Source organism: Seriola lalandi, unplaced genomic scaffold (genome assembly GCF_002814215.2).
Source record: "Seriola lalandi dorsalis isolate HSWRI2012SDOR001 ecotype SW California unplaced genomic scaffold, Sedor1 jcf7180002052092, whole genome shotgun sequence".
Taxonomy (NCBI): Eukaryota; Metazoa; Chordata; class Actinopteri; order Carangiformes; family Carangidae; genus Seriola; species Seriola lalandi.
In genome coordinates, this window is record NW_019522645.1 from 271038 (window position 1) to 296160 (window position 25123).

General features: G+C 41.1%; 2 protein-coding genes across 3 annotated transcripts; one reads left to right on the forward strand and one right to left on the reverse strand.

The window, feature by feature from the left end:
* The first annotated feature begins 8 nt into the window (after positions 1-8).
* LOC111649927 (regulator of nonsense transcripts 1) lies at positions 9-16060 on the forward strand. 2 transcript variants are annotated; one of them, XM_023399625.2, is made up of 24 exons: positions 9-400; positions 775-917; positions 2250-2339; positions 2891-3058; positions 4288-4468; positions 4704-4865; positions 5171-5258; positions 5554-5652; positions 5856-5964; positions 6282-6441; positions 6771-6889; positions 7016-7180; positions 7596-7710; positions 8137-8280; positions 8796-9009; positions 9149-9266; positions 9782-9938; positions 10166-10308; positions 10473-10647; positions 10952-11033; positions 11202-11366; positions 11910-12130; positions 12794-12916; positions 13164-16060. In XM_023399625.2, the coding sequence occupies exons 1-23, from the start codon at positions 230-232 to the stop codon at positions 12911-12913; spliced, it is 3309 nt and encodes a 1102-aa protein (XP_023255393.1). In that variant the 5' UTR covers positions 9-229; the 3' UTR covers positions 12914-12916; positions 13164-16060. The 2 variants fall into 2 exon arrangements, with proteins under 2 accessions (XP_023255393.1, XP_023255394.1); XM_023399626.2 differs by having other exon boundaries at positions 5171-5255.
* A 3-nt stretch (positions 16061-16063) lies between these two features.
* On the reverse strand, positions 16064-23614 carry ddx49 (DEAD (Asp-Glu-Ala-Asp) box polypeptide 49). The gene is made up of 13 exons (XM_023399627.2): positions 23356-23614; positions 22728-22851; positions 21732-21817; positions 21199-21320; positions 20555-20742; positions 19492-19632; positions 18996-19071; positions 18445-18521; positions 18216-18313; positions 17980-18054; positions 17372-17460; positions 17063-17134; positions 16064-16345 (listed from the first exon to the last, which is right to left on the reverse strand). The coding sequence occupies exons 1-13, from the start codon at positions 23468-23470 to the stop codon at positions 16169-16171; spliced, it is 1440 nt and encodes a 479-aa protein (XP_023255395.1). The 5' UTR covers positions 23471-23614; the 3' UTR covers positions 16064-16168.
* Between the last annotated feature and the right edge of the window lie 1509 nt (positions 23615-25123).

Below are 25123 nucleotides of genomic sequence, written 5' to 3' on the forward strand. Positions count from 1 at the left end.
ACAGTGTAAACGTCACACACCGAGCGGCGCAGGGAGTCCGTCGCCGTCTCTGTTGGACCTGCCGGATCTATCGAGGTTCTGATCTGTTCCATTTTTTTGTTTGGGTTCAAATCCAGACTTTCGGCGTCGGCCTCTAAAAGGGCTGTCGATATACAAATACCGTGAAGATTTTGTTCATCTACAGGCGAACACCGGAAATCGTTCAGTAAAGCGAAAGTTGAGAGTCGAGATGAGTGTGGAGGCGTACGGGCCGAGCTCCCAGACCCTCACCTTCTTGGACACCGAGGAAGCGGAGTTGCTCGGAGCGGATACCCAAGGCTCCGAGTACGATTTCACCGATTTCACCCTTCCCAGCCAGACGCAAACTCAAGGCCAGACCCAGAGCCAGCTGGACAGCCAGGTCTGAGGCTTTCAATTTTACAGGAAGGCTCGATAAAGCGCGGTTTACAGACGTTAGCGGCAGTTAGCTAACCTGCTAGCTCGCTATTATTGGACGTAGCTTTACCTAGCTTCACGTTAGCTAGCTGTTAGCCGTTAGCTCGTTGTTAGCTAGAAAGCCCGTTAACTAAACCCCTAAAGTGATGTTAATTGTCTTACAGTGCCTGTTTTGAACTATCCAGATTCCCCGGTGCAACTTTAATGACCACGTTTAAGCGTCAAGAACACTGACAACCTGTCAACTTGTAGTTAACCAACTGGCATTTCCGCGCCCTAGCGGCTAGCTGCTAATCATTAGCATTCAGTTTGTTTGGTAAAGCTTGTGTTGTTCTACAGGTAAATGGTCCTGATGAGGGTCTTCACAATGGTGGAGTGGATGACTCCGTGGCCAAAGCCAGCCAACTGTTGGCCGAGCTCAACTTTGAGGAGGATGAAGAAGACACGTACTACACCAAAGACCTGCCTGTGCACGCTTGCAGGTACCATGCCAGGACATCTGCACACTAGTAATGCAACAGTCCTGCAATAAATCCTCTTTTCACGAAGGTTATAATGTTCAGTTTGTGTTGAAACTGATTCAGAGAAGAGATGATTTAACTGTATGATAATTTAAAAAGATTTAGTTTGTGCTGCTATTGAAATGTTTATATATTGATATAAATGGGTGGACATTGAAATATTGACATATTGAAACACTGCACCCTCCAAAATGACAATAAAGTTGAATCAACACCTACAAAAAAACTGAACTTTATAAACTTCATGAAGGAAGCATTTAATTTCAGAACTGTTGAGTTAAACTGCATTAGCATTAGCTTTTTTTGCCTGATCTATTTCCAACTGAGTATGGATCCTTGAGGAAATAGTTAAACTGCATTAGTAGTTCATTATATGATTGGACAATACTGTTTTAATAGTATTTATTTTCTCTGTGGCCGTTGATGTTGAACACCACAAACTGTTCAGTGTTAACTATTCTCTTACAACTTTTCTGATTGTAGTTACTAGTAGTACTCATTCAAACTATGCACATATCTCTAATTAGTAGATGTTAGCAATTATTTACTTATTTTATTTATTATTTACATTGTCAATTAATTCATCTTTTTTTGATTTATTGATCATTTTGTATGTTAGGATATTCCCTGAATAATTTCCCACAGTCTGAAGCAGCATCTAAAATGTCCAAAACCTAGATGTTCAGTTTACTATATTATATATGACAAAGAAAATCAGAGTCCTTACATTTGAGAAAGTGAAACTAGGGAATGTTTGGCGTTTTTGCTGGAAAAATTGCTAAAATGATAAATTGATTATCTGTATTAATCATTCGACCTCTTTTAGATGTACAGTAATATATACACATGGAAAATAGTTAATGTTGTTTGGAGACATTATTGAGAAATTTTCCAGGCAAGGATATAATCTTTAGAAAAAGGAGGATTCAATGTTATTACTGCACTTAAAATGCCATTGTCTCCCAGCCTTGGGGTAGCTACTGTGACTAGGATGAAGTTCCTAAACAAATCGAAGAGCGTTTGTTAAATGAAAGTTAGACTTTCCTGGCATGAATAAGTTTTGAACACATATACATGTTAATTGCAACTACTTATTATACTGTTGGAAAAAATTTAACTTAAAGAAATTAAATTAGTGTGTGTAAGTGTCCTGCCTGTATGGAGAGTGCATGACACGATTACATTTCATGTTTATTGTTGAACGTTTTAAAAACACACCCTGTACTCATGCTGTATTTTTGACTAAATAATGCTGTAACTTATATCCTGTTTTGATATGTCGTTACTTTTCAGCTACTGTGGTATCCATGATCCAGCATGTGTGGTGTACTGCAATACCAGCAAGAAGTGGTTCTGTAATGGACGTGGCAACACATCTGGCAGGTGTGTAATGAACACTTCATCAGATTACCTCACACATAAGTATCAGAACATAAAGCTATTGAAATAGACCAGATGTTGAATTTAAAAAATCAGAATAACAAACACTGCAACAACTGGGTTTTTCTACTATTAAATTTTCATAGTACGATTGTCATCAAACATTTGCAGTTATCAACCACATCACAATCAGCCAGCGTTGATGCAGATGATGTTGAGTGTGTATAAAGATGGCTCTGCATGATTTTAGTGTAAACAAGCTTTTTCATTGTATTTGCATTGGTAGGAAATCGTGTTTAACTTAACAAGTTTATTTCCTGTCAGCTGACATTTGCAATACACTAACCCATGTACAATGTTTAAGGCTTTGAAATTGTCTACAGTGTCTGTACAGTGTTTTGTAGTCTAAGTCAATATAATATACAAACTACCAATAGATTTCTGCAGCAGTGCTACCAAAACAAGTGTCATAAGTGAGATTGATTTGTGCCTGATTTAGTTTTTGTTTTGTTTTGTTTTTCTTAATCATCTGACTCCCATTCTTTTACTTCCAGCCACATTGTGAACCACTTGGTGAGAGCCAAATGCAAAGAGGTGACACTGCATAAAGATGGGCCGCTGGGTGAGACGGTGCTGGAGTGTTACAACTGTGGCTGTCGCAATGTCTTCCTCCTGGGCTTCATCCCAGCAAAGGCTGATTCTGTGGTGGTGTTACTCTGCAGGTAAGTGCTGTCAGAGCAGTAGCTTTGAACATAGACTGTCCAGTATCCAATGCCCACAAATCAAAATGAATGTTTGGTTAAGATTATCCTTGAGGATAGCTTTGAACCTCTCATTATAAGCTACTCTGAAGCATGTACTGAAAGCAAAACAAACATTCTTGCTTTGAAACAAAAAGTTTATCATGATCTCCTATCAGTTGTTCAGGTTTCAGTCCTTTGGATGAGTTGTTGTGCATCCTGAGGCTCTCGAAACTGATGCAGAGACTCTGAAATACCAGTCAGCCAGATGGGAATAGTAGCTAGCTGATGAATGTTTATGGCAGCAAAACAAAACTTTACCTTATCAGTGATACACAATGAAAGCTTAAACATGTTTATTAAGGCAAGAAAATTAAATTGAAACAATGAAAATTATTAACATTTTTATTTAATCACAAAGCATAAAGTATCTCGGTTAAAATGATATTAAACATATGACAAAATAACCAAATAAATTAATATATTAATTGGTCAGTATGGTTATGACTAAAGACTAGTGCCTGGCCGATGAGGAACCCTTAAATTTGCATATGAAAATACACTGAGATATATACTGAGCATAGCATTTTACATTTGAGATATAAACCTGTCAGTGCTGTCTGGTTTGCTGACTGTAACTGTAACATTGTAAGTTACCAAACATGTAGTTGGCATTACCGTTCTACAATGTGTTACTTATCAGCCAACATATGTTGATACGTCTTTGATGAGCTAGTAAGAAGCAGAGGAGCTTGCAGCGATTATCATGTCTATCACATTTATTAGACTACAACTGTTAGATCTCCACCCTCCACCGAAATGTGACTTCACTCAGACAGAAGCAAGGAGCTAGATATTTAGTCTGCATGTGTTGGTTGGGGAAATCCTTGCTAATGTCCACAAACCTTTAACTAGTTCTTGCTGCTCTGTGGCAATTAATTAACCCTTTCTATGTCCACATGTATACAAGAAACCAGGCTGACAAATCAGTTTAAGGAAGGAAAACTGATAATATCCTTTGGAATAATCTGATTACTTTAAAACCTCACGTTAGCTAAGTTTGTGTCTCTCTCGCTCTCTCTCTCTCGCTCTCTCTCTCTCTCTCTCTCTCTATCTATCTATCTCTCTCTCTCTCTCTCTCTCTCTCTCTCTCTCTCTCTCTCTCTCTCTCTCTCTCTCTCTCTCTCTCTGAACCTTCTGTCCCCATGCAGGCAGCCATGTGCCAGCCAGAGTAGCTTAAAAGACATCAACTGGGACAGCTCACAGTGGCAACCATTGATCCAGGATCGCTGCTTTTTGTCCTGGCTGGTGAAGATTCCATCAGAGCAGGAGCAGCTTCGAGCCCGTCAGATCACCGCCCAGCAGATCAACAAGTTGGAGGAGCTATGGAAGGTGCATTTGACATGCTTGGAGACTTGTTCAGAGCAGTGTTGAGACCAGAAGATTGCAAACTTCATGTGACTAGAACAGGCTGAAGGGCTGTCAGTGACAGTTGCTTAGCAGGATTGGTATCTATCTGTTGAATACTAGTTTTAAGAGGCATCCGTCAGTGAGAAGTGGAATCTGTTAGTGGATTAAGAGTGTGTAATGTGACTCAAGTTGATAGTTGCTGTGACTTTCCTCACAGGACAATCCCACTGCCACCTTGGAAGACCTGGAGAAACCTGGCGTGGACGAGGAGCCCCAGCATGTGCTGCTGCGCTATGAGGATGCCTACCAGTACCAAAACATCTTTGGCCCTTTGGTCAAACTGGAGGCTGACTACGACAAGAAGCTTAAGGAGTCCCAGGTACCTGAGCGCCAATTCTAAGTTGGAGACTTTGTAACTTGCAGAATGGTGTTTACATGTACAATGAGGGTTATTTTATTCTTGAAGGTTAAAATGGAGGCATATGATGCTTTTTCCCTACTGCAGTTATGATTATACCACAGATGTGTTTTTTTATGATGCAAAGCATTTTGCTTAAGCTATGTTTTGTTTTTTTAACTGCACCCTCTAGGGTTTCAGGAATAATGCCACAGCGGTGTGATATTATGCCTTTGACCTATTAATTATTAGTTAATGATATTTATTTTATTATTTTTCTTTTGCAGACCCAAGACAATATAACAGTCAGGTGGGACCTGGGGCTGAATAAAAAGCGGATTGCCTATTTCACACTGCCCAAGACGGATTCAGGTGGTAATTCTCTGAGCTTGACTTCCTCCCCGTGGTTCTGTGGTGCAGATAGAGCCCCTCCCCATCCCCCTCCAGTCCTCAGAATTGCACGCAACCTCCCCCAACCCTGCATCTTTTGGTGGCATGTGTGCTTGGTTTTGATCTTGCCTCTGTTTTTGCAGTGGGGTTTTGTGCTGTTTTGTAGGTGCACAGCACTGTATCATTTAGTTCGTTAACATAGCTCATCCTCCTTAGTTCATTTGTGGCTCATTTTGAGCATAGAAGGATTTTTAACTTGTGTTTTTTTTATCAATCTTAGATATGCGGTTGATGCAAGGTGATGAAATTTGCCTGCGGTACAAGGGAGACCTGGCTCCACTGTGGAAAGGCATTGGCCATGTCATCAAAGTCCCTGACAGTATCCTTTACACTGTTACCAGTTGATCATCTATTGCATTACAGTGTCCTCAAGTCTGGCTAACTGCACTGGCACTAATCCCAGATGGCAATGCAAAATCTAACTATAAAAGACTAATGGAGATTACGTTGCCCCATCCACCCCCATTTACTAGACATATTTTACAGATAATGCTGGACTTCCTTAACAGCTTGTGTCTAAAGATTATGGGGATGAAATTGCCATTGAGTTGCGGAGCAGTGTTGGAGCACCTGTGGAAATACCCCACAACTTCCAGGTGGACTTTGTGTGGAAGTCCACTTCCTTTGACAGGTAGGCTGAAATCTAATGCCTCTTAAATTCCAGATGTGATGTGAATATTTAATTTTACTGCTCTTAAATCACCATATTACTCCACATTACAGGATGTAATTAGATTTCTTTCTTTTTTCCCTCCTGCATGCAGCTCAGAGCTAAATGTGCAATGTTTACTTATTTCTTTGTATAAATCTATCTAATCTAAATCTATCTAACCCCATGCCATGTCTGACATTTGTAAAGATGTCGATTCAAATTCACTCTTGTAGTAAGAGCAGAGGTTCTCTAATGATAAGTGATAATGACCAACATTTGTGTCTCTGTTGCTGCAGGATGCAAAGCGCCCTTAAGACGTTTGCAGTGGATGAGACCTCAGTGTCTGGCTATATTTACCACAAACTGCTGGGCCATGAGGTGGAGGATGTCACCATCAAGTGCCAGCTGCCAAAGCGCTTCACTGCTCAGGGCCTGCCTGACCTGAATCACTCACAGGTTAGACTTCACTAAACACAGTCCCTGTGATACTTGTTTTTTGTATGACTCGCCGTCTTTTACTGTGATTTATTACATACATTAGTGCATCGATTTACTGACAATTTACTTTTAGGAGGCTTGTGACTTGTGTTAAGTAGGGCAAGCATTTATTTAAGTGACATATAAACATGTTATCTGTTATGGCTTTAATGTGTGATTTGGTTCTCACATTATCTTCATTGCAAGGAAATTGAATACAATGCAGGATAGATATTTTAAGAAGGGTGTGATGGCTGTATTTGCAGCAGTTCACCTGAACTGTTTTTTTTCCTTACTTGTGTGTTCAGGTGTACGCTGTGAAGACAGTGCTGCAGAGGCCCCTCAGTCTGATTCAGGGTCCTCCTGGCACTGGGAAGACTGTCACCTCTGCCACTATCGTTTACCACCTGTCCCGACAGGGCAATGGGTAAGACGAAGAGTTTTATAGTTACATACTCAAAAAAACAGTAACGTTACATTTTTTTGTTAGTCCAGCAACTGTATGGTTCCCCGCTCACTCTCTCTATGATGCGCATGTGTGTGTCCCATGCAGCCCAGTTCTGGTGTGTGCTCCCAGTAACATTGCTGTGGACCAGTTGACTGAGAAGATCGACAAGACTGGGCTGAAGGTCGTCAGGCTATGTGCCAAGAGCCGGGAGGCCATTGAATCACCAGTGTCTTTTCTGGCTCTGCACAATCAGATCAGCAACATGGACAGGTCAGTGGCATGTAGGGAAAATAAGTCCTCCAGACACCAAAGTTATTATTGCTCTTTACATTAACCAATTCTGTGACTAGGGGGCCAAATATGAATGGTACACAGGCTTTTTTTTAAATTATTTTCCCATATTGTTCTTGTGATACTTTAACTTCAAATTTCACCAGGTTTCCATACTCATACTCAAAACTTGGCAAACGGGGTCAATGCAAGTCAAGGTTCAGATTTAATTTGACAGCTGTGGATATCGAGCCATGATCTGAGCCTGAAATGTTACCGACAGAATCAAAATGCTCCACCACAGGATGCATGTATTTTAAACAGAGTAATCAGATTAGCACTGTTGTGTATAGTTGCCAGTGTGAATTTAGTCAGGGTTCACTGTAGTCGCCCTGATTTGTCTTTGTCTCCATAGTATGCCGGAGCTTCAGAAACTACAGCAACTGAAGGATGAGACTGGTGAGCTGTCATCTGCTGATGAGAAACGCTACAGGGCTTTGAAACGCACAGCTGAGAGGGAGCTGCTCATGGTGAGGAGAATCTTCAAAGTGTTACACCTAAACAACTTAAGTTGAGACTGTTACTGTGAATGGTTTCCTTTCACTGCATCCAGCAGTTTTCAGTGCACAAAGTGGTCAGCTCCAGATTTTCAAGCATTGCTAGTGCAATAAATAGTTTTGGCCAAGTAAATAAAACTCACTCTGACGGTGCTTATTATTGCTATGATCATCTCCATACCGAGTGTTGTGATAACTACATAACTTTGTTTTCTTATGTTCTCATCTGTGTTCTCTACTTTGTTGGAAACTGAATAGACCTGAGTTCTTAACATAGGAACACCACCTGACACACTGATGATTTGTCATCATAGTCACAATGGAAGACCCTCTTGTGTTTCACCACTACAACTCTCCTGTGGTTGAGGATTGTAAATTATCTTCCTCGTTGTTTTCCAGAACGCTGATGTGATCTGCTGCACCTGTGTCGGGGCTGGAGACCCTCGCCTGGCCAAGATGCAGTTCCGCTCCATCCTGATTGATGAGAGCACCCAGGCCACCGAGCCGGAGTGTATGGTGCCTGTGGTTTTGGGAGCCAAGCAGGTACACAAAATATTTGGCCAAGACAACTAACATAACAAATTATTGGTTTGGTGATATTTAAATATCACCTGTACAGACATACTTCTGCAGGTCTGAGGACACTGGCTCAGTACTGTATGTGACTTAACTGTATTGTAGATTTTAAGACCAGGAAAAGTTTACCAAGTTTTTGGATTATATTACTATGTATCAATCTTTCCAAGGTCTAACATGACCCCTTTTATTTTGTGTCATAGTTTTCACTCCAACAGTGAATGAAAACACCATAAGAACTTCAATGCTCTCTGCTGAAATCAGCAGCAACAGAGTGTCATAGGAACATGATCAGCTGCTAGTGTCAACATATACCTGAATTTTTCTTGTTAAAATGTGAAGTAAATTGTATGGCTACTAACATGAATTATATCTGTTACAAAATGATAAATCCTGAGCATCCAGAAAAAAACAAAAACTTGTATTATGCAGTTATATAAACCCACATTTTACACTTGTGTGACTCATCATCTTCCTCCCAGCTCATTCTGGTGGGTGACCACTGCCAGTTGGGTCCTGTGGTGATGTGTAAGAAGGCAGCCAAGGCAGGCCTGTCCCAGTCCCTGTTTGAACGCTTGGTGGTTCTGGGGATCCGGCCTATCCGCCTGCAGGTCCAGTACCGCATGCACCCAGCTCTCAGTGCCTTCCCCTCCAACATCTTCTATGAGGGCTCCCTGCAAAATGGTGTCACTGCAGGTTTGTCAAGATTCAGTGGTTCATTATCTTGTTTGATGGAGGGGCAAATTAATTTTCATTTAAGCTGGTACATTACCAAGTAAAAGGATCTAAAAACTCCTAAAGACTAAAAACAATGAAATTTCCTTTTTCTCCCCAGCTGACCGCATCAAGAAAGGCTTTGACTTCCAGTGGCCACAGCCGGACAAGCCCATGTTCTTCTATGTGACTCAGGGCCAGGAGGAGATTGCCAGCTCTGGAACCTCCTACCTCAACAGGTAATTTTCTTGGGTAATGTAACTAAAAGCTCTAAATTAATTCATATACAAAGTGCATTGAATACTAGGGGCTGCTTGCTCACAGCTTTCACATCAAATCCAGTATGACAGGCTTATATAGTTGCAAGGTAGTTTCATAACGGTCACCTCCACAGAACAGTGAAAGGGGATTTCCTTTGAATCGGAATCAGAATTTCTTAAAAAATCGACTTATTTTCATGAACTACCCTCATTGATGGAGGCTGGACTCAGAAAAATTAGATTAAATTGGTCCCGTTATGTGTTTTTGTTAGCTTTTTTACTTCAGTAGTTTTTTCTTTAATTTGAGCAGTGCAGTAAAAAATGGTGTCTACATCAATTGGTGTTTTTCTATATTTATTTGGAGCTTTACAAATAAAATAAGCCTGACCTTTATTTTGCAGGGTGTGCAAAGTTCAGACAAAATAGACATGATTGAAGTTTTATTAGTCTACTCCCATTAACTTGAGGTTATTTTCCCTGCTGATGTTTTTAAGGACGGAGGCTGCCAATGTCGAGAAGATCACCACCAGGCTGCTGAAGGCTGGAGCCAAACCTGACCAAATCGGCATCATCACCCCATATGAGGGTCAGCGTTCTTACCTGGTCCAGTACATGCAGTTCAGCGGCTCCCTGCACACCAAACTCTATCAGGTACCCCACACACGAGAAGGTCATTAAGTTATTTTCAGATTCAAAATAATGTCAACTGAGCGAAAATGGAGTAGTTGTGTTTGTGTGACTTGGTCAAAGGCAACTCAGGAGTGATTGTTTTGTTTGATATTAGTTTACTAAGGTTTTCATTGCTGTCTCTGTGGCATTGGACAAAATCTTTTTTTCTCTTGTTCTTACAATGCAATCTCCGTCATGTTCCTTCGTAGCAAGTGGAAATTGCCAGTGTGGATGCCTTCCAGGGCAGAGAGAAGGACTTCATCATCCTTTCTTGTGTTCGTGCCAATGAGCATCAGGGTATCGGCTTCCTGAATGACCCCCGTCGTCTCAACGTGGCGCTGACCAGAGCCAAGTAAAAACCTCAATCAAACTGTTAAAGAAATCACACTGGATAACAGACAGCTCATTAGTTTGTGATTAGTTATTTATATTTCCTTGTAAAAGCTAATTAGGAATCATGCAAATCAGATCATCCCATCCCTGATCAGCAGTCCTGTGTATGTATTGTGTATGAAGGTATGGTGTGATCATTGTGGGGAACCCCAAGGCCCTCTCTAAGCAACCGCTGTGGAACAACCTGCTGAACAACTACAAAGAGCAGAAGGTCCTGGTGGAGGGGCCCCTCAACAACCTGAGAGAGAGCCTCATGCAATTCAGCAAGCCCCGCAAGTTGGTCAACACCATCAACCCTGTGAGTAGAACAAACCCATTGTGCTATGGAGACAAACTTACATCATACTTGCATCATAAGACATGATGACAAACTGATTGATCAAGTCGTTAGGAAATTTATTTGTTTTGCTGACGTTTTCCACATCTTTTATTCAGCCTGAGTATTGATTAAAGTTTTAAAGCAAAGGTGACAAAAATGTGAATATTTTTATCCTCAATGATAATAAAATGTAGTTCATAAGTCAACAGTGAAAATCATTTTAGCAGCCCTAATGTGTGAAGTGTGCAACTATAGTAAATGGCGACTGTGTGGTGTTTTCCAGGGGGGACGTTTTATGAGCACTGCCATGTACGATGCCCGTGAGGCCCTCATCCCCGGCTCTGCCTACGACCGCAGCAATGCTGGTATTTATTTATTTCTTTGGTATTTATGGTGTGACTCGAGATAATAACCTATGATCAGCTCTTTTACCAACAGGCTGTATTTACTCTCCAGCAAAACCTTGTTCTTGTCTAGTCTTGTTTTCTTAATACAAAACTGACATGAGCCTTGTTCTGTATGCTGTCTTTCAGCTGGACGTCCGTCCAACATGTACTTTCAAACTCATGATCAGATTGGGATGATTGGGGCAGGCCCCGGTCATATGGCTGCTATGAATATCCCCATACCCTTCAACCTGGTGATGCCACCAATGCCTCCACCCAGCTACTTGGGTCAGACCAATGGCCCTGCTGCAGGTATAGTACAGCAATGAAATAATTGATAACCAGTAATGGTTATCAATTATTGGTTATCAATTATCAATTAATGGATAGAAGGACTGAACAATATTCAGAAAAAATATTGTGATCATTTTGACAGATGTTGTGAATGTGAAATTAATCACATTTTAGTGGGAATGGTAATTTTTCATTTCAGTTTCACATGATTTTGATAACAATGTGATTAATTGTTCAGCCCTGATGAATAGCTGATTATAATTAAATGAACTGAGGGAAAAATACAGTCTGGTCTACTTAATGTAGTGTCCTGTGCTATGAACTCCAGATAAAAAGAGCTGACAAATCCACAAGTCAAGTTACAGGGACTGAAATCACACCCTGTCTTTATTGTCCACCAGCAATAATGCCCAGTGCGAGCCAAGCTTCAGTTACAGGGAAACTTAATTCATCAAAAATGTTATGATCTCAGAACAATGGTTGGCTACCAAGTTTTTTTTTGTTGTTGTTCTGATTTTTTTTTTTTTTTTTTTTTTTTTTTTTTTTTTTTAATTCATCAAGGTCGTGGAGCTATGAAGGGTAAGCCTGGGCGTGGCGGGCGTCAGAGGGTCCGTGGCTCTGGAAACCAGGGTACCAGTCAAGGTAATGGACCAAACAGCCAGGCCAGCCAGGATGGAGCCTCCCAGTCCTTCTCCCAGGGGCCACTGACACAGGGATACATCTCCATGAGCCAGCCCTCTCAGATGAGCCAGCCTGGCCTCTCCCAGCCAGAGCTCTCCCAGGTAACACAAATATTTAAGATGTGTTCACGATATTTACGTTTGATTATTATCACAGATATTTCAAGTGTTTGTCATTTGTACTTTGTCACTTATTAAAAATGATTAATGTTTATACATTAATTCTCAGATAAGTTTTGCTTTGAAAATACACAAATACTGATTAATTGGCCTGTGCCCCCTTTTTTTTTTGATCCTTAAAATGTTACTGCTTATCTCACTTGTGAAACTATAGTTGAAATTGGTTTCCTCCATCCAGTCCATTATAGTCTTTGTGGCGTACCTCATTGTGAAACATCGCTTGCTTATCATATACTTTGTATTGTGAGATCAACTGTCTTTATCTATAACAAGGCCTATGAGGTTATTTTCTATCTTATTTAGTTGCATGTTGTTGAACTTAATCTAGACACATATTGTAAAGTGACTAAAGTGCTAATATGTAGATCTGAAGAGTTTAATAAGTTGTTTATTTGTATAGTGTATAGAACCTATTTGGCGATACTTTTTTGTTGCATTTTCATGTCATGTCGTTTATAATTTGAATTCAGTAAGGCCAGTAAAAAAACTATGGTTATATAAAGCCCTGCATTAGAAAGGTTTGAGGAAATCTCCTTTGTCTCAAGATGCCTGCTGTAATGTTGTGTCTGTCCTCTTGTGCTCCAGGACAGTTACCTGGGCGATGAGTTCAAGTCCCAAATCGATGTGGCTTTGTCCCAGGACTCGACTTACCAGGGTGAACGTGCATACCAGCATGGCGGGGTGACTGGACTGTCACAGTACTAAAGTGTAAGTACATAAAGCCTGTCTTTAGCTGCAGTGTAGCGCATTGGTTTGGACAGTACCACATTTGTGACATTCAGTTTTTTCCTCTATAAAATGCAAGTTATGGGGCATTTGGAAGTGTTTCTTTTTTCACTTTCTGGGTGGCTAAAAACACTACTTGTAAAAAGCTCTGATAGACAGACTAACTTCTGCCAGCTGTTTTGACTTTTTAAATCTGTAAAACTAATAAACTCTGCTTTGTGTCTTGCAGGATGCTTGAAGAAGGGAGCTAGGCTTGAGCAGAGCTTAGTTCATCAGCTTTTTAATCTGGGAAATAATAAAAACATAAAATGGATACCTGTTTTCCTCTGCTACAACCGAAGCACCACCGAGTGAAAGCGACGGGATAGCGAAACCAAACCAATGACCAGCGAGAGAAATAAAAGGGTAGAAGAAGAAGAGGGCACGAACAGATGGGCAGGGAGATGGCAAGAGAGGCCAAGTGAACAAGCGAGAGGCAGGGACCGATGCCCGTGCAAAGCAAAGGAGGGAAGTCGAGAAGATGGCGGCGTGTGGTCGAGCTGCCGAGGGAAACAGGAGAGATCTCAACGGTCTCTCATGGGAATCCAAATGAGGCTCAACTCCCACCAAAATATTCCACCCAACCCCCTTCACCTCACAGCCACCAGGAAAGAAAGGAGAGCTCTAAAAGTTTTTCCACTCGTCTTCAGAGGAGGATCCAAAGCCTTCCAACTGAATTTGAAAAACTAGTTCTCCAAACCTGGTCGGACATGGTTGCAGGAAGCCTTCAAACAGGCAACACAAAATCCCCATACTAAAAGTCGTTTGGTTGCTCAACCTGTCCCGGACTATTTTAAATTAGGTTTATCATGGGAGGAGAGCGGCACCAACAATCATTTCCTGGGCCCAAAAACCTCAGCAGCCTCTGAAAGAAGCAGCGGTCGACACACCCTCTCGGAGAGGAAATAAAAACACGGTTTCTGTGCTTGAGTCTGATATTAAAGAGCCTTGAATCGAAATACCTTTCATTTGCCTTGAGAACCACTGGCTCATTCACGAGGTCTTTAATGGGGTGGTTTCGACCACACGTCAGTGGTGGAGTGGCACGGGGATTTCAGACTGTTTTTTCAAGGCATGAGGCGTGATATCCCACAGATATCGCGATCATCATGGGACAGTTTTTCTTCTCTGAAGTACCTTTCTTATCACAGAGCACAAAATTGCAAAAAAGTCATTGAAACTATCAAACATGACCAGCACTGAATATTCAACTCAGTGTCATTTGATGTTTCAGCGAAGGCTTTTCCTTATTTTAATCTTTTGAAGGCAGGAGTTGTTGATGTCCGGTAGTGCTTCATGACCAGATGTCTTTTTTAAACACTCTGTGTACGCTTAGATTGGCAAATGCTTGAATGCTTTGCATTGAGTGATTCCTCAGGGGATTGTGGACTGTCCACACTCATCACACAAATCCCTGCTTGAGGTGAAAGAAACCAAACAAGAGGGGGGGGGAGGAGGATAATAGTAGTCGTGGCAATCAATCCACCACAGGTTAAGATTAAGAAGAAAAGGAAGGTGGCTGAGGAAGAGAAGGATATGAGTTTCCATATCTGGAAAACAAGTTCAGGTCATTGCAAGGGTTAAAACCTTAGAGGGATACATGTGGCTTGAGGACTTTTCAGTCCCAACAGATGGCCACAGATTTGACCCAGTGTCATTTCACACACGTAATGTTGATTTTGTGAATGTTCCCAGGCTATATAGCCATGCTGATGGCCATATTACCCCGCCACACAAAGTATACTGCCTGTGTGAGCAGTGGCCAAAATCTTCAAATTTAAAGGTAATTAGGGGTTGGAAAATTCAGACTTCATAAAGGAAATCTGTTGAAACTCATACACCCTGTAATTTAAAAATTGTCTTAATCTGAAAGGATTCTTTGTGTGGATTAAAATGACACTTGATCCTAGTGGAAATGCCATCGGTACTGATAGGATGATGGCAAGGAGATAAATGAAAAGTGAATCAGTGCCTAGAACCATTCACCTTCAGATAAACAGCTGCAGCACAAGCATGAATGTAGTTAAACCAAACTACCAGCATCTAAACCCTTCCAGACACCAGAGGGCTCAAGAAACCCACAGAAAAGGACTTGTTATATTTTATTTTTTTAATAAAATCAGGCCAGGTAATGGTGAGGTCAGTGAGTTTTGCAGCTGGGTTGTGTAAAGGTAGGATGAAAAAAGCCACCTTCCTTCTCTGTGGAGTAAAACAAACAGGCTGGTAGAATTTCTTATGTGGACTTTTGATTTGTGTGAAGCTGTTTTGCCCTTATTATGTATTCCTTGTAGAGTTCCTCTCAAGATTTATGTGGATCCTAAACCCTCTTCCTGGAGAACTGTGAACCAGAACCCTGAGTTGATCCAAACTTTGCTTTTGTCAGATGATTTGCTGCTTTGTGCGTCATGTTTTTCAGTTCAGTTGGATGTTATTTAGCCATTTTGTGTAGTTTTACCAAAATCTGTTTTTTGTAGCAACTTGCTGACAACAGGAATGAGGCGTCCGCCGTTTCCTTTCATTAGAGTTTTGTATCTTCTCCTCGAACTGTCCGAGGTATTGTAGTTTTGTAATTCTTCCAGGAAAGACGCTTTCTGAACACAGTAAGAATGTACTCCACTGTTGTTTCTCACGTGCTTCTCATTTCAACAGACATTTGACAATCATGTTGTGAGTAGACGTCGCCTTGTTTAATTGACTTAGAGATAGTTCTGTTTTGTTGACATCGGCAAATCTCATTTGTGCGATGATTTAGTTTCTCATATCAACCCGTTCCACTGAACTCCTAACATGTTATAGCTTTAAAAACCTGCTGCCATAATATTATTGCTTTGGTGTTTTTCCATCTACTGAGCCACAATTAATTGCAACATGTGCAGTGATCATTGAAGACGTGTTTCAGTTGTAGATGAGTTGTTAAACATTTGCATCCAAACCTTTGATTCTCTACATCAACAGGTAGAGATTAAATTAATGGAGTAGCGATCTCAATGTGATGTAAATACCTATTTGAGTCTTATTTGCAGTGAAGTTTCATAGCAACATGGTGATTCCCTTGTTAACCTGAATCAATAAAGGCTGTCAACTTCAGCATTTGTTTTTAATGGTTTTAAATTTATTTGCACTTGTTGACAAATATGAAAATATTGCACAGTAATAAAACTAGTATATACACATGAGTATGTGAGCGTGAAGTTTTCACGCTGTTGCCTGCACGGCTTTTTGCTTTTTTCTTTGTTTTCTCTTCATCAGTTTCTTTTTCAGCTGAGCATCTTTCTGTCTCTGAATGCTCTCCTGGATTTTCTGTTTGAACTTCTTCTTCTGGCTCCTGATCTTCTCCAGCTCAGCCCTCCTCTTGGCCTCCAGGTCCGGATCCTGCAACAGCAGTTGAATCAAACATTCAGAAACAGGACATTTTTAATTAAACCTGTTTCCTAACTCACTGCAGGACAGGCCCCGTTAAAATCAAGAGTACTTGTACCATTGTAATAAGTAGAGATGAATTTTACTATACAGGGCACTTTGTCAAGATTTGACTCATTGTTATTATGGTCAGTCTCAAAAGTCAACAATCAAAATATGTATATTCCAGGAGCCCTGCACACATCGGTACCACATAAGAATCAGTGTTACTAGAGGCTTTATTTTACAGGTCTGTAACTTCCAAATTTCCTAGAAAGTTTTCTTTAACAAACTAATTTGTTAGTTCTGAGTTTATCAGCAGATGCTGATTTCCAAATGCATTTCCTTGAAAGGACTCAATTTAAACCCCAGTAAACAATCACACTTTGTTTTCCATGTTTCTTGAATTGTATGCTTGCCTGTAGACAAATTTCACATTGTTGAGTTGCCTTGTGCACTGATACTCTTTAGATAATCCAGTGTCCAGTTTCCCTGCAATGAAGACCAAATTAGATTGTTCTTTCCAGGAACCTTAACATTAATTTACAGTTACGTATTAGTTCCTCTCTAGGAAATGACAGGAGCCTATGGGACCTGTAAAATAAATTGAACTTGACCTTTGCGTTCACACATTAAACCCGACTTTGAGCCAAAAATAAACATTTTAGTTGTTGACAGAAACCAACTTGCCTTCCCCTCCAAGATCAGCTGTTTCCTCTTGTTGATCTCCTTCTTCTCATCAAAGTCTGTTGACTCGAGTTTCTACACGACAGAAAAAAAAGGAGTTACCATCAAAATTACACCCGATATCTAAACTTGAAAAATATAAATAGACATGACTGGAGAACGGTTTCCAGTCAGTCAACATGGAAAAGGAGTAGTGGTTTTTAAAATAGTTTAAATTATGGAACAAATCCATCATTAATTTAGGTTTGGACAGAGGAAACAATCATCTAACACCAAGAGAAGACTGAGAATGAAGAGAAGAGTCATCCGTACTATTTCACACTCCCGTCTGGTCACGTTGACCTGCGTGAGGATCTTCAGGACTTGTTTCTCCTGCACAGGATATTCCTTCAGCTTTGTCTCTGTAGAAACGCAACAGACAGTCTGTTTTAACAGGCACACTTGAACCTGGGCTGAAACTAGTGTTTGTAAAAAAGACCTTTCCCAGCTTTTTCAAGTGGGTCATTGTAATGTGTCTTTATCTCTCCTGGGATCTTATCACAAAGCAATCTCTCCTTTGACTGAAAAAATTATATAAGAGCAGTGACAGATATCATTAGACCTCTTTCTATTTAAGCAAGCAAGTAGTACAAACTTCAAGTATCTGCCATATTAATGCTTAGGAGGTCTCACTTTTTAACGAGGGAGATTAACTTGGCTGAGAAACATCACATCGTTGACGGTCTCTGATGCCCTCCAGACCATAACTATTAACATACAATCTAACCATCTGAACCATCTGTGCAGCTAAATGCTGCATCACTACTAGCTTCATTTCAAGTAAACCAGATGTTCACCCTGCAGCCACCAAACCCTACAGTAGCTGACGTTGGAGTCCATTCAACCAAAGACACAAAGTTCTTTATAACCAGGTGACTTACGAGTCTGTTCTTCGATGGAGTGGACCAGGTGGATGTCGTACTGTGTCACCAGTGTGATGGACACTCCGTTCCTCCCTGCAGAGGAAGGAAACGTAGTCACGTTCATTTTAGACATGTAATCCTACCGAGCAAGTCATCCATAGAGGACACTGGAGCATCAGTGTTGGCGTTTCTGAACTTGTCACCGACAGGGAACTTAATTGAGGAAAGTTTCCAAAAAACAACCACAACCGCACCTGCTCTTGCTGTTCGCCCGACTCTGTGGATGTAGATCTTGGGAAGGCCGGGGGTGTTATGGTTGATGACGACCTGGACAGTCGGAATATCCAAACCCCTGCGCGTCAAGAATAACACAAAAGGATGTCAAACTTCGACGCGACTGCAGCCTGTCAGGCTGCTTTGATAAGAATTGTAAATAAAATTTGAAGTGGGCCAGACACGCAGCCGCTCAGTAAAGCTTCTTACCTGGAAGCTACATCTGTCGCAATCAGGATTTTGTAGACGCTGGCCTTAAACTTGGCGAGGTTTGCAAATCGTTGTTTCTGGAGAAGATAAAGAGCTCTCATTTATTCTGAAGGCCCATTCATCTGGTATAATCCACTTTAATCCCTTACACTAACTGTCTCTCCATTATCACCGGGGCTTTGTGCTCACTTCACGTTTCTGTCTTTGCCCCTTTAATTGGACGGATACGATGATCACATCCAGCACGAGCTTGTCGAGCAGCTCTGACGGATGGAGATAAAGGACACACCGCCACATTGGAGGAAACCTCTGTCTTAACCTTTCTCTCCAACAAAGCAAGGTCAAAATCTTTGTCTGTGCAAACTGGACCAGTTAAAAAACAGATTCTGGTGCGGTCTCTCCTTCAGCTGTCACTCCTCCTAAACGTGGTGGTGTCTCCCTCATGAGCCTAATTGTCTTCCAGCAGCCTATATTACTTCTCAGTGATTAGGCAGCAGCCTGATCCGCCGTCACAGACATGGACTTAGTTTAGAGTGAAAATAAGTTCTCACCTGTTTCATCATGGAGTGCAGGGAGATTGTTGGAAAGTTAAATTCCCGCAGCATCATGGTGAGGATTTGGCAATTCCTGGAAAAAAAAAAAAATTATGAACAAGAATTATTTTGTGAGACAACTATGCTTTTTCATGTGAACCAAACCAAATCAACACCCTTGGGCTACTGGTCACACTCCGGGTTTAATTCTAAAACATTAAAAAATATATATATTTTCAGCTTGTTTGCCAAATTTCTTTTCAGCTTTTAACAATAAAAGGTGCATTATTTTTAATACATTAATTAGTTCATTACTTCTACAAATGTGTATATAAAAGGCGGACAAAATTTCAATCCAATGTATGTAAGCATGTATTAATAACACACTGGCAGACTCTCAGAAAACTAACATTATAAGTGTCATGAAGGCCGTAAGGCTTCCATTGGAAAGTGCATCGCATTAGAGTCACTAGACCGCACAGCAGCAGAGTGCACGGCCTTCTGGGCTTCTTACTTGCACGTGTTGGTGAAGATGATGATGGACCAGTCGTCATGCTCATCAGTGAACGTCTGGATCAGGTGGACCAGGTAGGCGTCCTTCACCTTCTCCGGAGTGAGGATGTACCTCTGGTCCAGCTCCTCCACTGTTCGTGTCCTGCCAACAACATTAGGACTGATGAATTCACTCCTCCGTGTTCAGGCCCAGGTTGAAAAACGTTATGGGAATATTTAAATGATTTGTCCCTCATAGTAATGACCCAATCATGGTTGACTTAATATTCAAATGTGGAAACAGAGCAACGCAGGTAAAAAAAAACCAAAAACAACCTTGTCTGTGCTGTGGTCATGTTCAGCCAGATGAAAACTGCCCAAATCAAGAGGAGGTCAAATCACTAATTTGATTTCATAACACAAGCCAAATTTATCTCAGCCACGTCAGACCCTTTGATAGGAGAAGTAAACACAAGTAATGAATGAACAGGAGTGTAGTCACCACACTGCAGCTCAATCAAGCTGTATGTAACACACACACGCACGCACGCACGCACGCACGCACGCACGCACGAACTCCTGCTCTGTTTTTTATTGGAAAAAAACATTGTTTGCATTGCGACTCTCCTATATTCTGTGTTAGGGTGTGTTCACTCTCTCTCTCTGCTGAAACTGGTATTGCTGTAGAAAACAGGCTCATTACATTTTCTATCACCACTCTGTGATACATGTATATCCGAGCACGTTTGACCCTGCCATCTCTGCATGTCTGAACCCTGTAAATCGTTTTAACGGCAGTAAATGCTCAACAACCACACTTAACATTTTGTCTCCCATTATTTGCACGACCCTCCCTCACCTCAAAAGGCATTTGATGAGTAACTCGTGAGATTTGGGGCAAAGACTGAGACACAAACACAAATCTGACCCTGACTGTTCTTTAAGATCGGCTGACATTTACAAATACAAAAGTTCACTCCTCTGCACACAAAGTCTGAAACAGCAGCAATCTCTGGTTACGCTGTCAAGTCAAAATGTCTTTCTGTCGTCTCCACGACACTTTGCTAAGTATTGTTGTTACTCACTCTGACTTGCTCTCCCAGAAGAAAGGCTTGTTCATGGCGATTTTCTTCAGCTCCTGCAGCGTGTCGGTGAGCGTGGCGCTGAACAGCAGCGTCTGCCGTTTGGCTGGTAAAATCCCCATGATCACCTCCAGGTCTTTGGTGAAGTCAGTACAGCCCTGCTCCAACAGCCGGTCCGCTTCGTCCAAAATCTGACAAACACACAAACACAATAACTGTAAGAGTTAGCTGCAGAAGAAATGGTGGATTTTAAAAGGTATTTTAACGTATAGTAAAGAACATGCAAATGTGTCTGTTCACAGTTTTTGTGGGTGAACAATAAGAATTACAACCATAGAACTAGTTTCTTCTGATACAAATTTTTATGATAACATATTTTAGCACTGGATTTAATTTGTTTTTATTTTTCAAGACTGTCCAGACTTTAAAGGACCTGTACAAATCCTGCCACCTAAGTCATTTAATGTTAATGAGCAAATTAAAAGAAATTAAAGATGTATATGCTGAACCATCTGTCTTATGAATCTTTTTGACATTAACAACTGCTTATTCACAAGTATTAAATTGCTTAGTCTACTCAAGATAAACATGGACGTACAAATCCAGAATGTGCCAGTTAAAGCAAAAAAAAAAACTCCTTTACTCACCAGGAACTGGATCTTGCTCATGCTGAAAGTGTTGGAGCTGCGGATGTGATCGGCCAGGCGGCCCGGCGTCGCTACAACCACATGTGGCTGGTTGGACAGCTCCAGGGCCTGGCTCACCATGTCTGTCAGTAACACAGCAGTGATGACATCAGCCCGCAGGAGAGGCGTATGTGTGCTATTTGTGTTTGATCTTTGTGTGTCTGCAGCAGCCGTGCCACCCAACAGTTTTCAAACCATGGGCTTTCGAAAGCAACATAACAGAGGTGTGTGGCTACACGGGATCATATTCATGTAGACACAATATATCTGTGGGAATTGTGAGTTATATGCACACATGGAGAACTTCACAAAGAAAACACAATAGTGCATAGACTACTTTTTTCAAGATCTAAAACAAAAAACAGGCAGATTCTTCAAGAAAAAAAATCTTGCCCTATGCAGAAATAATTCCCCAGAGTCTGTCGCCATGTTGGTTGTGTTGTAGCTGCTGAATGAACAGAAAGGAAAGCTGCAGCAGTGATGTGTGTAGTTACCCATTCCGCCGACGATAATGCAGTCCCTCAGACCCAGAGGCTTCCCCAAGACTCGAAACTGCTCAGCGATCTGATAGGCCAGCTCCCTGCATGACATCACATTTACAACATTATCACCTGAAAATATGGGAGGGAATGTATTAAAAATGTTTATCACAATTATATTTCGTTTAGCTTAAGTATCAATAACCCATGCATGATGGATTTTATGGAAAAATATTTATTCGAAAATATTCTTGCTTTCCTTGTGGGCAGAAATGACAATCGTCTGTGCTGAAATCCTCACTGATAAACTTTAAGGTATGGTAAGTGGTTTGGAATAAGACTCATTATATCTCAGAAACTATATTTAGGATCTGTGGCTTATGTGTATCTGACACGCCAAAGACCTGAGTATTTATATTCTGGATGGGCGACTGTGGCTCAGGAGGTCGAGCAGGTTGTCCACTAATCAGAAGGTTTGTGGTTTGATCCCAACTCCTTCAGTCCACGTGTCGAAGTGACCTTGGGCAAGATACTGAACCCCAAATTGCCTTTGATGGCTGTTCCATCGGTGTATGAGTGTGTGTATGTTTGGTAGAAGCGCTGCATGAGTAGTAGAAAGCGCTGTGTGAATGGGTGAATGTGGCTTGTTGTGTGAAGCACATTAAGTGGTCAATAAACCGAGAAAAGCTATATAAGTGCAGTCCATTTACCAATTATTTAGACAGTTCAGTATAAAACAAAGAGCCATTGAACTTTTATTTTGAAGAACACACAAGCCGGTTCTTTACCACTGATGTTTTGGATCAATAAAACATTTACTTTTAACACACTCCAATGAAATGACATGATCTGACACAACCAGTAATAAAAAAGAACCATCTATAAATTAACAATGAAGCTCACGTGAACTAATAGCTGCTGCATTAGTGTGTGTATGTTTATGTAAATGCACTGGACTCAAATGCGTAGCTAAGTCTCCAAACTTTCTCTCTGACACCACAGCGCACTGACCTGGTGGGAGTGAGCACGAGGCAGAAGATACCATATGGATCCTCTGACAGTTTCTGCAGCACTGGCAGCACAAACGCTGCTGTCTTCCCGCTTCCAGTCTTGGCACAGCCCATGCAATCCCGACCTGTGTGTTAACAAGAAATGAAGATCACCATTATCAATATTTCTTATCTTGATTTTTTATTTTTTTTATTTAGGTAAATTCAGCAAGACTTTGATGCCACACATTTTCAAATGTCCACCTTTAATTTCATTTTACACAGTTTTGATGGCAGCCTGTGTATTTCATGATAGAGAATTATGGGAAAGTAGCTTCATTCCGGATCTCCCATTCCCTACAAACGAAGGAAACAGCTCTAAAAACATAGTTTAACTGTAAATAACAGCGTGTCAGCACGTTTGATACACGTGCTGAAAGTAAATATGAGTACTTAGCTTCTTCCTGTGGTTTTTTATCTTAACTGATAACTACTAAACATTAATTTGATAGATTTTTCAAGGTAGATCAGCATCACTGGTCCAAACTGTTGATCCGGCTGTTCACAGGTAATCAGTAAGATAATTACATGACAGGTAGATAGCCAGGTGATATTCTTTCAACCTGAAGATCTAACACAGCCTCTCTTACCTTCTAGGATAGCTGGCATGCAGTTTTCCTGGACAGCAGTGGGTTTGTTGATTCCCAGCTGTTTACACTGCTTAATGAGCCAGTCTGAGAGCCCCAGCGACGAAAAGTCACCCATGTCTGATGTGTATCCTTCCTCGAGGCTTGGGGACTATTTCTGTGTAGAGTATAAAACAAAAACAATCACCAAAATACTCTATTTTAATGTTCAGTAAAACATCCTCGTGCGTTAAAACAACGGTCGCCGTATTACTACGTCAACAACGCGACGTCTTATCCTTCCTCTGCAGGCTGGCGGAGCGGAGGTGCGTGCTGCCGCCCTCTGCTGGTCAAACGCCGACGCACTGTAGTCACTGTTGGAAATACTCAGATATACTGAGCCCACCGTCATGTGATCTATCCACGAGCCTTCCCCAATCCCCATAGTTTACATAGGCTAGTGTTTGAATAGAGTCACATGTTATGAGTTGATATAGTGTGTACTGTGTAGGTCCTGTCTTGTCTGCAGAGCCCTGACACCGTGCCTGTCAATATTAGATCAACTAACTAACCTTTTATCTACTTAATCAGTCCACTTGGGGCAAAAACGAGTTGTTGTCCCCCACTGACAATCCCACCGCCACCTCTCATCTGCATTGTGTGTGTATTTTGCACCTTTGAACATACAAATTGAACAGATTATGTGAGCACAACATAAGCTAAAATAAAGTAGGCCTTAAAACTAGTTTCTAGACAGGGCATCAGGGTTAGGTAACAGTACTGGATTTATAGGCTCTTATCATTTCAAATTCAGCTGATGTTGTGATTGTTGTGATTTAAAGCTGCATATTCACAAAAAAAATTTCAAGGAATCAAATGACCACAGACCATTCACACACTGGGGCCTTTGGGACAATTTCCAGTTTTCATAATTTGGTAATCCAGCCTTGATCAGAGCTAATGGCTCACATGTTATGATGTAACACCTGTTTACTCTAAAGCCGATCTGGCTTTGTTTATTCCACACGCAGCAGTAAAATCAAAGCATAAGGCTTTTTTGGGCCCAAACTGTCATCACCCACAGGATCACAGGCTCAGTCCTGAAGCCGGCTTACCTACTGATCACCTCCTTATATCTGCACACAGTTTGCCAGTTTGTTTGGACACTCATGACCTGCTCCTTGCTTCTTGACTATAGCACCTACACTGATAGATAGGTATGGATAATATCATATGTCATTAACGTTATTAATGACATACTGTATGATGAATGAAGATTCTCCTTTTGCATGAATGGATGAGACAGATTATAATAAGAAAGTTGCACAAACTCCAGAGGAATTGTTGTATTTGTGATACATTTACATTTAAAATGTTTCAGGCAAAGGAAATGTAAAAGACACATTTATATTGCTCAGTTGCTCTTCTGTGAACTTTGTTACTATGAAAATGGCCTTTCAGCCGTTTGATAGAGATTGCCTCCTAAAGTCTCAGCATTCATATTTTGACGATAAGGTAAAACAGACTCCATGTGGCAGACAAATCAAATTTGAGTCACACTGTTATTTAATGGTCTGTGTTCCCCATGTGACTAATGACCACCAAGATGTGAAAACAATCATATTTTTTTTAATCTTCTCCTCACATAATTTCAGCCTGTGAATTCCTGCAGCTCGTAATTGTACCATGAAAATTTTTGCGTCAGCCTGAAAATGTCAGTGAGCTTTACTCAGCAATTATCTGAAGCAGTCTCCTGTGAGCCTTGAACTTAAACCTTGCGCTCTAACTAGCT